Source organism: Salmo salar, chromosome ssa17 (assembly GCF_905237065.1).
Source record: "Salmo salar chromosome ssa17, Ssal_v3.1, whole genome shotgun sequence".
Lineage (NCBI taxonomy): Eukaryota > Metazoa > Chordata > Actinopteri > Salmoniformes > Salmonidae > Salmo > Salmo salar.
In genome coordinates, this window is record NC_059458.1 from 22,462,347 (window position 1) to 22,474,649 (window position 12,303).

The following is a 12,303-nucleotide window of genomic DNA, read 5'->3' on the forward strand; positions in this document are numbered from 1 at the left end:
AGGGAGGCAGGGGGAGGTAGAGGGACTGGGCTATGAAGAGGAGGGAGGCAGGGGGAGGTAGAGGGACTGGGCTATGAAGAGGAGGTGAGGGAGGTAGAGGGACTGGGCTATGAAGAGGAGGGAGGCAGGGGGAGGTAGAGGGGCTGGGCTATGAAGAGGAGGGAGGCAGGGGGAGGTAGAGGGACTGGGCTATGAAGAGGAGGGAGGCAGGGGGAGGTAGAGGGACTGGGCTATGAAGAGGAGGTGAGGGAGGTAGAGGGACTGGGCTATGAAGAGGAGGGAGGCAGGGGGAGGTAGAGGGGCTGGGCTATGAAGAGGAGGGAGGCAGGGGGAGGTAGAGGGACTGGGCTATGAAGAGGAGGGAGGCAGGGGGAGGTAGAGGGACTGGGCTATGAAGAGGAGGGAGGCAGGGGGAGGTAGAGGGGCTGGGCTATGAAGAGGAGGGAGGCAGGGGGAGGTAGAGGGACTGGGCTATGAAGAGGAGGGAGGCAGGGGGAGGTAGAGGGACTGGGCTATGAAGAGGAGGGAGGCAGGGGGAGGTAGAGGGACTGGGCTATGTGATGGGGAAGAGATAGTAGTGGTGGCAGGCTACTCAGTTGGGTGTGATGGGGAAGAGATAGTAGTGGTGGCAGGCTACTCAGTTGGGTGTGATGGGGAAGAGATAGTAGTGGTGGCAGGCTACTCAGTTGGGTGTGATGGGGAAGAGATAGTAGTGGTGGCAGGCTACTCAGTTGGGTGTGATGGGGAAGAGATAGTAGTGGGGGCAGGCTACTCAGCTGGGTGTGATGGGGAAGAGATAGTAGTGGGGGCAGGCTACTCAGCTGGGTGTGATGGGGAAGAGATGGTAGTGGGGGCAGGCTACTCAGCTGGGTGTGATGGGGAAGAGATAGTAGTGGTGGCAGGCTACTCAGCTGGGTGTGATGGGGAAGAGATAGTAGTGGGGGCAGGCTACTCAGCTGGGTGTGATGGGGAAGAGATAGTAGTGGGGGCAGGCTACTCAGCTGGGTGTGATGGGGAAAAGGTAGTAGTGGGGGCAGGCTACTCAGCTGGGTGTGATGGGGAAGAGATAGTAGTGGGGGCAGGCTACTCAGTTGGGTGTGATGGGGAAGAGATAGTAGTGGGGGCAGGCTACTCAGTTGGGTGTGATGGGGAAGAGATAGTAGTGGTGGCAGGCTACTCAGTTGGGTGTGATGGGGAAGAGATAGTAGTGGGGGCAGGCTACTCAGCTGGGTGTGATGGGGAAGAGATAGTAGTGGGGGCAGGCTACTCAGCTGGGTGTGATGGGGAAGAGATAGTAGTGGGGGCAGGCTACTCAGCTGGGTGTGATGGGGAAGAGATAGTAGTGGGGGCAGGCTACTCAGCTGGGTGTGATGGGGAAAAGATAGTAGTGGTGGCAGGCTACTCAGCTGGGTGTGATGGGGAAGAGATAGTAGTGGTGGCAGGCTACTCAGCTGGGTGTGATGGGGAAGAGATAGTAGTGGGGGCAGGCTACTCAGTTGGGTGTGATGGGGAAGAGATAGTAGTGGGGGCAGGCTACTCAGCTGGGTGTGATGGGGAAGAGATAGTAGTGGGGGCAGGCTACTCAGCTGGGTGTGATGGGGAAGAGATAGTAGTGGTGGCAGGCTACTCAGCTGGGTGTGATGGGGAAGAGATAGTAGTGGGGGCAGGCTACTCAGCTGGGTGTGATGGGGAAGAGATAGTAGTGGGGGCAGGCTACTCAGCTGGGTGTGATGGGGAAGAGATAGTAGTGGGGGCAGGCTACTCAGCTATCTGTTTGCAGGGGCTTCCCAGTGACGTGACAGGAGGGTGTGTGTGTGTGTGTGTGTGTGTGTGTGTGTGTGTGTGTGTGTGTGTGTGTGTGTGTGTGTGTGTGTGTGTGTGTGTGTGTGTGTGTGTGATGGCATATCTCGTGAATGTGTTTGTTATGCTGGAGGCCATACATCTTCCTCTGTAGCTGACATATGTCAAGGTTATCCTGATCAATGTTCTGTCTATATGGTACTCCCTATAGAATGTCATTGGAGATCGAAAAACATGTTCAGAATAAATGACCAAATCAGCTGTTCCACCATAACAGCTAGCTGATGTGTGGTTTGAGTGTTCTGTTACAACATGGCCACCGCCTATCACCTAAGTGGGTGCTGCTACACGTTAGCGGTGGATGGGGTGAGTTCCCTCCCAGCTGAGACCCCAGTGAAAATCCTTATTCTAATATGTGTTCCATCATTACTTCCTACAGTATATCATATACTGTGTAGCTGGGTTTAACATGAGCTTTCATTGGATAAACCAGAGTCAGACTACATGGGATGGTATTGTTATGGAAATCACAGTTTGAAGGTCAAGAAGCAGCCCCTCCTTCCATGTTCTCATTAAATGGTTTTTAACGTCCGCCCGCCCGCTGTTAAAGGGATTTTATGATTTTAGTGTCAGCAAACTCCAAGCTCTCCAAGAATATTGATGGGTTACTGTGATAGAAATGGGTCGTATTATGTGCAAATTGGGTTCAAATCTACTGAGAGGAGGAGCCTAATAACAGTCGAGCTCCAATCACAGCAGGCTTGCTCCAGTCCCATACAGCATCAGTCCCATACAGCCATCAGTCCCATACAGCCATCAGTCCCATACAGCCATCAGTCCCATACAGCCATCAGTCCCATACAGCCATCAGTCCCATACAGCCATCAGTCCCATACAGCCATCAGTCCCATACAGCCATCGGTCCCATACAGCCATCAGTCCCAAACAGATCAAGTCATTTGTTTGAGTGTCATGTGCAGGATAGAGTGTGACCGTGCGCTGGATTATTAATTAGGAGATAAATAATGAGAGAGTGAGGTAATGAAGATGAACACGTTTTATCTCTCAGGGTCTCTTCATTGGTTTTGCGGTGGTAGTTCAGTAATACTCTCAGATTTGAGGGACTTCGCCTGACCCCTGAAGACACGTGTTAGCTCCCAGAGCAAATGCCTAGGTCTTTAGCTCAGTGGGCTAAAGCAGTCTTGAGATCCAGGTTCGAAACCTGGTCATTGACACATTTTTTCAGTGAGAAAGAGCAGTCCTTTATTTACTGGATGCAATTAATGAATAAAAAATAGACTGGCTTTGTGACAGATGTGGATACCGGCGCTGTGTGGAATCTCATCTCTTTCTCCCAAGGAGTGCAGTTTCCATGGCAACGTGGTCTTGCAGGGTTGGTAAGCAGCTGTGTGTGGATGTAGTGGGCTAGTCTCTGGGAAGCAGCCGTTTGGCAATATGAGATGACATCATACTGCTGAAATAGAGCCTTATGCTGCTAATTGGAATTGGGATTTGCAGAGGTTTTACTGTGGTTACAAACCCCCTACGTATTTATTTGAACAGTTAAGCTAAAACTTGTAATTTGTCTCTACTCCAGCATTTTGGATTTGAGATCAAATGTTTAATATGAGGCGACAGTACAGAATGTTACCTTTTTATTTGAGGGTATTTTCATACATACAGTACCTTCAGAAAGTATTTATACCCCTTGACTTATTTCACATTTTGTTGTTACAGCCTAAATTCAAAATGGATTACATCATGTTTTTTTCTCACCCACCTACACACAATACCCCATAATGACAAAGTGAAAATGTGTTTTTACAAGATTTTGCAAATGTCTTGAAAATAAAATACAGAAATATTCACACCCCTGAGTGAATACTTTGTAGAATAACTTTTTGACGGCGATTACATCTTGTATCTATCTGGATTTGGGGTGAGAAAAATTCAGGCGGTAACATAACAAAATGTGGAATAAGTCCAGGGGTATGAATACTTTCTGGTTGCACTGTGTCTGTTTTACCGTTTAGAAATGAAAGTCCCCCAATTTGAAGGTGTCATAAGTATTTGGATTTAGTTAAAAAGGTTGTATTTGGTCCCATATTCCTAGCACGCAATGACTACATCAAGCTTGAGGCTCAATAAACTCGGATGCATTTACAGTTTGTTTTGTCTGTGTTTCGGATTATGTGCCCAATAGAAATGAATGGTAAATAACGTATTGTCATTCTTTTGGTCACTTTTACTGTAAATAAGAATAGAATATGTTTCTGAACACTTCTACGTTAATGAGATCATGCCACCAAAACATGCTTACCACTCACCATTACCAATAACAGGGGAGGTTAGCATTTTGGGGGGGGGTGTAATTTTATGCCTATTAACACCACCAAAATAAACTGCAAATGCACTTTTAGCTTCACTGTCCAAGTAAATACATAGGGGAGTGTGTGTGTGTGTGTGTGTGTGTGTGTGTGTGTGTGTGTGTGTGTGTGTGCGTGCGCGTGCGTGTGCGTGTGTGTGGCTCTGGTTCATCCAATCAGACAATAGGCTATATTCAGGCTGTCAGTTGCTGTGTGGATTCTGGGTTTTCTGGCGAAATCTCTTCTCAGTATCTTCAACCCAAAGAATTCAAAAAAGTACCTATTCTAAAACAAGCGAGAGATGCACCTGTTTTATAACATGCAGTAGATATTTTTGGCTGCACCTCCAGTGATGTTGGTTGAAGTGCTATCCCTCCACTCCTCCAGGGATCAGTGTTATGCCCACTCAGCCTGCTATATATGTCAGCTGTAGCCTGCAGCAGTGGAGTGTGGTGATGCTACATCTCTGTGGGTAGTGTTGTTTGTGTGCCCTAGGCTGAGGAAGGTTGTCCTACTCTAGCTAGTCTTGCAGTATCGATTGAAGACCCCCCGTAGAGCAGAGTAATTCACAACTCCTGTTATAACAAGCCACTAACAATCTGGCTTACAATGCCTTCAGAAAGCAGTCACACTTCTTGACTTTTTCCACATTTTGTTGTGTTACAGCCTGATTAAAATGGATTACATTTTTATTTTGTGTCACTGGCCTACACACAATACCCCATAATGTCAAAATTGAATTATGTTTTTAGAAATATTTACAAATTAATTAAAAATGAAAATCTGAAATGTCTTGAGTCAGTAAGTATTCAACCCCTTTGCTATGGCAAGGCTAAATAAGTTCAGGAGTTAAAATGTGCTTATTAAGTCACATAAGTTGCATGGACTAATGGTGTTTACTAGTGTTTACCATGATTTTTAAATGACTACCTCATCTCTGTAACCCACACATAACATTTTCTGTAAGGTCCCTCAGTCGAGCAGTAAATTTCCAACACAGATTCAACCACAAAGACCATGGAGGTTTTCCAATGCGTCGCAAAGAAGGGCACCTATTGGTAGATGGCTAAAAATGGACAAAGCAGACATTGAATATCCCTTTGAGCATGGTGAAGTTATTCATTACACTTTGGATGGTGTATCAATACACCCAGTCACTAACACAGTTGCTGGAAAGGAAGGAAACGGCTCAGGGATTTCACCATGAGGCCAATGGTGACTTTAAAACAGTTACAGAGTTTAATGACTGTGATAGGAGAAAACTGAGGATGGATCAAAAACATTGTAGTTAATCCATAATACTAATCTAAATGAGGTACTAAAGTAAAACTGCAAAAAATGTGGCAAAGAAATTAACTTTATGTCCTGAATACAAAGTGTTATGTTTGGGGAAAAACACAACACTGACTACCACTGTTAATATTTTCAACCATGGTGGTGGCTGCATCACGTTATGGGTATGCTTGTCAACGGCAAGGACTAGGGAGTTTTGTGGAATAAAAAGAAACTGAATAGAGCTAAGCACAGGCAAAATCCTAGAGGAAAACCTGATTCAGTCTCCGTTCCATCAGACACTGAGAGACAAATTCACCTTTCAGCAGGACAATAACCTAAAACACAAGGCCAAATATATACTGGAGTTGCTTACCAAGACGAATCACTACCCTGATTTACCACTCTTTCCAGTAAGGCATGTGTGTATGTATGTCCATTTAATTTGTATCATTGCATTCCATTCAAGTCCATAAGACTTCTGAAAGGTTATCCCCCAACAACAACAACACTAAGTAATGAATGGGTGTGTTCCACAGGGCTCATTCCCAGTGAATTTACAGCTGGTTCTGGTCTTGCGGCCCTCCACCTTATTCCAGCGGACGCTGTCCGACATCTTCTTCAAGTTCAACAGGGATGAGTTCAAGATGAAGGTGCCGGTATGTTTTTTTTATATGCATGTGCACGTGCTCGTCTGATGTGAGGACGTTCGTGGACGTTTGTATGCGTCTCGTATGTAGGTTAATGTGCGTTGACTCTCCTCCCTGTGTCCCAGGTGGTGATGCTGAGCTCTGTGACGGAGCTCCACGCCTACATCGACCGGACTCAGCTGCCCCAGGAGCTGGGAGGAACCCAGGATTACTGCCATGATACCTGGATCTCACACCGCACCGTGAGTACCCTACTACCATACCCTTCCCACCAGACCCCTGACAGACTACATAGGGCCCAAATCTGCGCACTGAACTGAACTCTTTCTAAACTGTCCCATCTCAATAGGATGTGTGTGTGTTTATAACAGTGATGACACAGTTGGGTTGTGTTTGTCCGGTCCTCAGGCTATCGAGGCCTTTGCTCTGATGGTGAAGACCACGGCTCAGACCCTGCAGTCGTTTGGGACGGAGCTGGCCGAGACTGAGCTCCCCAACGACGCCCAGGCCACCTCCAACCTGCTGGCCACACACACCGAGAAGAAGGGACAGATGAAGGTAAGGGCATGGAGGGACCAAGTCATTAATATGCAGACTATTACCAAAAAGTCCATGTTTTAAGTGATAGTGTTGAGGTCAATTCATTTGAAATTCAAGGCATGATTAAACATTCAGTTCCTGATTTGTTCCTGATGTTAGTGTTTCTCAGAGGAAAGATATACTGAAGAACAGACTTTGGCTAGAGCTGAGACTGTATACTCTGTACTGTCTAATGGTAGATCCCTCTGACTGATGTGTCCATGTCCTGTCTCTCTCTCAGGAGGACCTGTGTGTGGCCCTGGGCCAGGGGGGCCGGCTCCTGGAGAGCATCAACGAGCCCCTGCAGAGAGAACCCGACTATACAATGAACCAGGACGAGCTGGAGAACCTGGCCACCGTGCAGAGGTCAGAGGGGACAGGGGTCAAGGGTCAGGCTTAGAGGTACTCTCATACCTCAGAAGTGGTCTAAAGTTGTGTTGTTTAGATCATACTAAATCTGTATGTATGCCTCAATCTTAAATGAATGGGAAAGTTTGGCGCCATATCAATTTTAGGGTGAACTGTCCCTTTAATGCTAATGAAATGGGTTGAGAAAGGGACAGGGTACAGTAGGAACAACAGAGATAGGAAAGAAGACAGAGATATCCTGAGGTCCAACTGGTTATGGAACAGTCAAGATTCATGTTCTCTAGTAACAATGGTGGTGTGTGTCTTGGTAGAAGTTACCTAGAACTCTACTCTCTCATCTCCCACCATGACCCTGAACCTTCTAGGCTGTGTTCTGCCGCGCTGCAGTGAAATCTGCCCCCCGTGCCATTCTGGTGTATTTTGGGAGTACGGGGATAGGATGCATAGTGGCAGCACTCACAGCTGCAGAGCAGAATTGGGAGAACAAAGGAAAGAAAACTGCAGTGTTTCATAACCCAAAACATTATGTTGGTTATACTGTAAAGTGCTCTGCTCTTGGAGGAGTAGGTTATGTAAGGGATTTGATTAAACACAGGACTGGTTTGGTTTCAAAGAATAGGTACTTCTGATCTCCACTGGTTTCAGTTAGTGATACTTTGAGATCCAAGCTGAAATACCATTGTTAGTTCTTTTTTTTGACTCAGGTTCTCCTCTCTATCCTTCATTCCCTTTCCATTTTTCTCTCCCTCCCTCCATCCATCCATCCATCTCGCTCTCTCCATCCCTTCATTCGTCTATCGTTCTTCCTCCATCCGTGTGTAGACTGCTGGGCCAGCTGGATGAGACAGAGACAGCGTTTGATGATTTCTGGGAGAGACACCAGACCAAGCTGGAACAGTGTCTGCAGCTCCGCCATTTTGAGTACTACTTCCGTGAGGTGAGGGGAACAGGGACACAAGAGCATCATGGGAGATGTAGTCCCAGTCAATGTTTGTGAATTTGTAGTGTGTGCGTGTGTCTCTGTGTGTGTGTGTGTGTGTGTTCTGACTCTACCTGTCCCTCACTATGTGTGTTCAGGTGCGTGCCCAGCTGGATGTGGTATCAGAGCGGGTAGAGGCGATCTCGGAGGTTGGCATCAGTCCCGCCCATGCAGAACACATCCTACGAGAACTCAACAGCCAGGAGGAGAAAGCCTGCGTAAGACACACACACACACACACACACACACACACTCTTCATCCCAATAGCACACATCATCCTCCCCATAGCTCATCAACTTGTCTAACAGATCCAAAACACGATGAGTGAAATGAATGTAGAAAGTTGAATGATGAGATTCCACCAGCTGACATGGGTCATATCCTGTTTCCGCTCTAGTTGTACCCCAGTACATTATAGACCCCATTCATCTCAATGACCGTATTGACTGTACAGATGAGACTCACGTGCAGTGGACCATACCTCTATTGGTTGGTTCACACATACATTACTGCTGTGTCCCTATGTGACTAGAAAACATGGCGTGTGTGTGTGTGTGTGTGTGTGTGTGTGTGTGTGTGTGTGTGTGTGTGTGTGTGTGTGTGTGTGTGTGTGTGTGTGTGTGTGTGTGTGTGTGTGTGTGTGTGTGTGTGTGTGTGTGTGTGTCGGTGCGTGTGTGTAGAAAGAGAGCTTGTCGCCTTCGATGGCCCAGACCATTGCAGGGCTGCAGAGCAGCAGGAGGGAGGGAGGGAGGGAGGGAGGGAGGGAGGAAGAGAGGGTTGTGTGGGGGAGGTTCTGCAGCTGGGTTTGGTGGTGGTAGAGTGGATGGTGTTACTTCTGGTTCTGCACCACAGAAACAACCTGCTCCCTCATTCTACATTCCCACCACATATATGGACATGAACTGAATCCACAATGCCTGCAATAAGGCCCAGAACATCCACAGTGAAATCTTTACAGACTGTATATGTTGTGTAAAATGCTGAGTTGGCTGTTATGCATAGGTCCTTATTTCAGAGGCAACTAGGAAGTAACATGGATTTAATGGCTTTCCATTATGACTGCTTTGTTCATATTTCTTTGTTTTGCTGTGCAATAGTCGTGTGTGTGTTCTCACCTGCCTGTGCCTCTCTCTCTCCAGGATGTGTTGGACTGGGCTCTGTCCCTGGCCGCTGAGGGGGATGGGCTGATTGAGAGTGCTCACTACGCTGAGGACTCCATCCTGCCTAAGTGCAGTGAGCTGAGGGCCGTGTGTGATGAGGTCACTTCCTTCCTCAAGACCAAGAAGGTCCTCCTCCTGAGGGCCATGGAGCTGCACCACTGTCTGGAGAAGGTGAGGGCTGGAGGGGAGAAGTAGGGTCATGGAGCTGCACCACTGTCTGGAGAAGGTGAGGGCTGGAGGGGAGAAGTAGGGTCATGGAGCTGCACCACTGTCTGGAGAAGGTGAGGGCTGGAGGGGAGAAGTAGGGTCATGGAGCAGCACCACTGTCTGGAGAAGGTGAGGGCTGGAGGGGAGAAGTAGGGTCATGGAGCTGCACCACTGTCTGGAGAAGGTGAGGGCTGGAGGGGAGAAGTAGGGTCATGGAGCACTACCACTGTCTGGAGAAGGTGAGGGCTGGAGGGGAGAAGTAGGGTCATGGAGCTGCACCACTGTCTGGAGAAGGTGAGGGCTGGAGGGGAGAAGTAGGGTCATGGAGCTGCACCACTGTCTGGAGAAGGTGAGGGCTGGAGGGGAGAAGTAGGGTCGTGGAGCAGCACCACTCTGGAGAAGGTGAGGGCTGGAGGGGAGGAGTAGGGTCATGGAGCTGCACCACTGTCTGGAGAAGGTGAGGGCTGGAGGGGAGGAGTAGGGTCATGGAGCTGCACCACTGTCTGGAGAAGGTGAGGGCTGGAGGGGAGAAGTAGGGTCATGGAGCTGCACCACTGTCTGGAGAAGGTGAGGGCTGGAGGGGAGAAGTAGGGTCATGGAGCAGCACCACTGTCTGGAGAAGGTGAGGGCTGGAGGGGAGAAGTAGGGTCATGGAGCTGCACCACTGTCTGGAGAAGGTGGGGGCTGGAGGGGAGAAGTAGGGTCATGGAGCAGCACCACTGTCTGGAGAAGGTGAGGGCTGGAGGGGAGAAGTAGGGTCATGGAGCTGCACCACTGTCTGGAGAAGGTGAGGGCTGGAGGGGAGGAGTAGGGTCATGGAGCTGCACCACTGTCTGGAGAAGGTGAGGGCTGGAGGGGAGAAGTAGGGTCATGGAGCACTACCACTGTCTGGAGAAGGTGAGGGCTGGAGGGGAGAAGTAGGGTCATGGAGCAGCACCACTGTCTGGAGAAGGTGAGGGCTGGAGGGGAGGAGTAGGGTCGTGGAGCAGCACCACTCTGGAGAAGGTGAGGGCTGGAGGGGAGAAGTAGGGTCATGGAGCTGCACCACTGTCTGGAGAAGGTGAGGGCTGGAGGGGAGAAGTAGGGTCATGGAGCACTACCACTGTCTGGAGAAGGTGAGGGCTGGAGGGGAGAAGTAGGGTCATGGAGCTGCACCACTGTCTGGAGAAGGTGAGGGCTGGAGGGGAGGAGTAGGGTCATGGAGCACTACCACTGTCTGGAGAAGGTGAGGGCTGGAGGGGAGAAGTAGGGTCATGGAGCTGCACCACTGTCTGGAGAAGGTGAGGGCTGGAGGGGAGAAGTAGGGTCATGGAGCTGCACCACTGTCTGGAGAAGGTGAGGGCTGGAGGGGAGAAGTAGGGTCATGGAGCTGCACCACTGTCTGGAGAAGGTGAGGGCTGGAGGGGAGAAGTAGGGCCATGGAAACACTGGCAAACCCTGGTTTAGATGGGGATCAGTAACCGGGTGATTGGTCAATGTAGCCCTCTAGTAGGTGAGAGCTGATGGAATCTTTCAGATGTTTGACAAGTGTCAAGGTATAAGAGTTAGGGTTTGAGTTCAGCCATTCAAGGAGTCATTCTCCCTCTGACCTGTGGTATAATGAACCCCTCTCCTCCCTCCCTCCCTCCCTCCCTCCCTCTCTAGGCATCGAGGTGGTGTGAGGAAGGGATTTACCTCCTTGCCTCCCAGCCGGTAGATAGATGTCAGTCTCAGGACGGGGCAGAGGCCGCGCTGCAGGAGCTGGAGAAGTACCTGGACACGGCGGCCCAACACCAGATCACCGACCTCAACGGCATCTGGAGGGACTACGACTCCATCCTCAACCCAGAGCTCAGGGTAGGTGGCGCCCCATGGAGGCACCAGATATACATTACATGAGGAGAAAACATTGTATTTGGTGGGCCAGTTGTTTTGAACACTAGACCTGACCAGGAGGTCTAGATATTTTTCCAGGTTTTTCCTCCCCTCTCCACCTGGTCAGGAAAAACTCCTGGCCCCAAGTATAATCAAACTATTGAATAGAGACGAGGAAGACGTTTTTGACGATTGAGATACACCCTCAAAACGTCCGCATCTAACCCTCCCTCCACTCTGTGTGTGTTAACAGGAGCAGGTAGAGAAGGTGTTCCAAAAGCAGGTGTCCATGCAGGAGATGTTTGAGAAGAGGAGGGTCAGTCTGAAGAAGCTGGCAGCCAAACAGACACGGCCCGTCCAGCCAGTGGCTCCCAGGCCTGAAGCCATCATCAAGTTCCCCATGTCCCCTCCTAGTGAGTACTGCACTCTGTTCCACATATCACACTTTTCCCTCCCTGTCTCTCTGGTTCTTTCTCTGCCTTTCCCTCCCTGTCTCTCTGGTTCTGACTCTGCCTTTCCCTCCCTGTCTCTCTGGTTCTAACTCTGCCTTAACCTCCCTGTCTCTCTGGTTCTTTCTCTGCCTTTCCCTCCCTGTCTCTCTGGTTCTGACTCTGCCTTAACCTCCCTGTCTCTCTGGTTCTGACTCTGCCTTTCCCTCCCTGTCTCTCTGGTTCTTTCTCTGTCTTTCCCTCCCTGTCTCTCTGGTTCTTTCTCTGTCTTTCCCTCCCTGTCTCTCTGGTTCTAACTCTGCCTTTCCCTCCCTGTCTCTCTGGTTCTTTCTCTGTCTTTCCCTCCCTGTCTCTCTGGTTCTTTCTCTGTCTTTCCCTCCCTGTCTCTCTGGTTCTGACTCTACCTTTCCCTCCCTGTCTCTCTGGTTCTTTCTCTGTCTTTCCCTCCCTGTCTCTCTGGTTCTTTCTCTGTCTTTCCCTCCCTGTCTCTCTGGTTCTTTCTCTGCCTTTCCCTCCCTGTCTCTCTGGTTCTGACTCTGCCTTTCCCTCCCTGTCTCTCTGGTTCTGACTCTACCTTTCCCTCCCTGTCTCTCTGGTTCTTTCTCTGTCTTTCCCTC

At 49.5% G+C, this 12,303-nt stretch overlaps 1 protein-coding gene across 14 annotated transcripts in view; it reads left to right on the plus strand.

The window, feature by feature from the left end:
• Nucleotides 1-12,303, plus strand: part of LOC106575511 (guanine nucleotide exchange factor DBS) — a 66,408-nt gene that overhangs the window by 43,505 nt on the left and 10,600 nt on the right. For 12 of the 14 annotated variants that reach the window (XR_006760018.1, XM_045699025.1, XM_045699018.1 and 9 more), the window contains 9 exons: nucleotides 5,978-6,097; nucleotides 6,214-6,330; nucleotides 6,497-6,646; nucleotides 6,909-7,033; nucleotides 7,859-7,973; nucleotides 8,114-8,233; nucleotides 9,156-9,347; nucleotides 11,028-11,219; nucleotides 11,491-11,650. Coding sequence is in view for 13 of the 14 variants with exons in the window: in XM_045699025.1 (XP_045554981.1) it covers nucleotides 5,978-6,097; nucleotides 6,214-6,330; nucleotides 6,497-6,646; nucleotides 6,909-7,033; nucleotides 7,859-7,973; nucleotides 8,114-8,233; nucleotides 9,156-9,347; nucleotides 11,028-11,219; nucleotides 11,491-11,650 (1,291 nt within the window). In the remaining variant the exon portion in view is untranslated. The remainder of the gene's footprint in view (nucleotides 1-5,977; nucleotides 6,098-6,213; nucleotides 6,331-6,496; nucleotides 6,647-6,908; nucleotides 7,034-7,858; nucleotides 7,974-8,113; nucleotides 8,234-9,155; nucleotides 9,348-11,027; nucleotides 11,220-11,490; nucleotides 11,651-12,303) is intronic. The other 2 variants (XM_045699019.1, XM_045699030.1) reach the window with 1 other exon arrangement.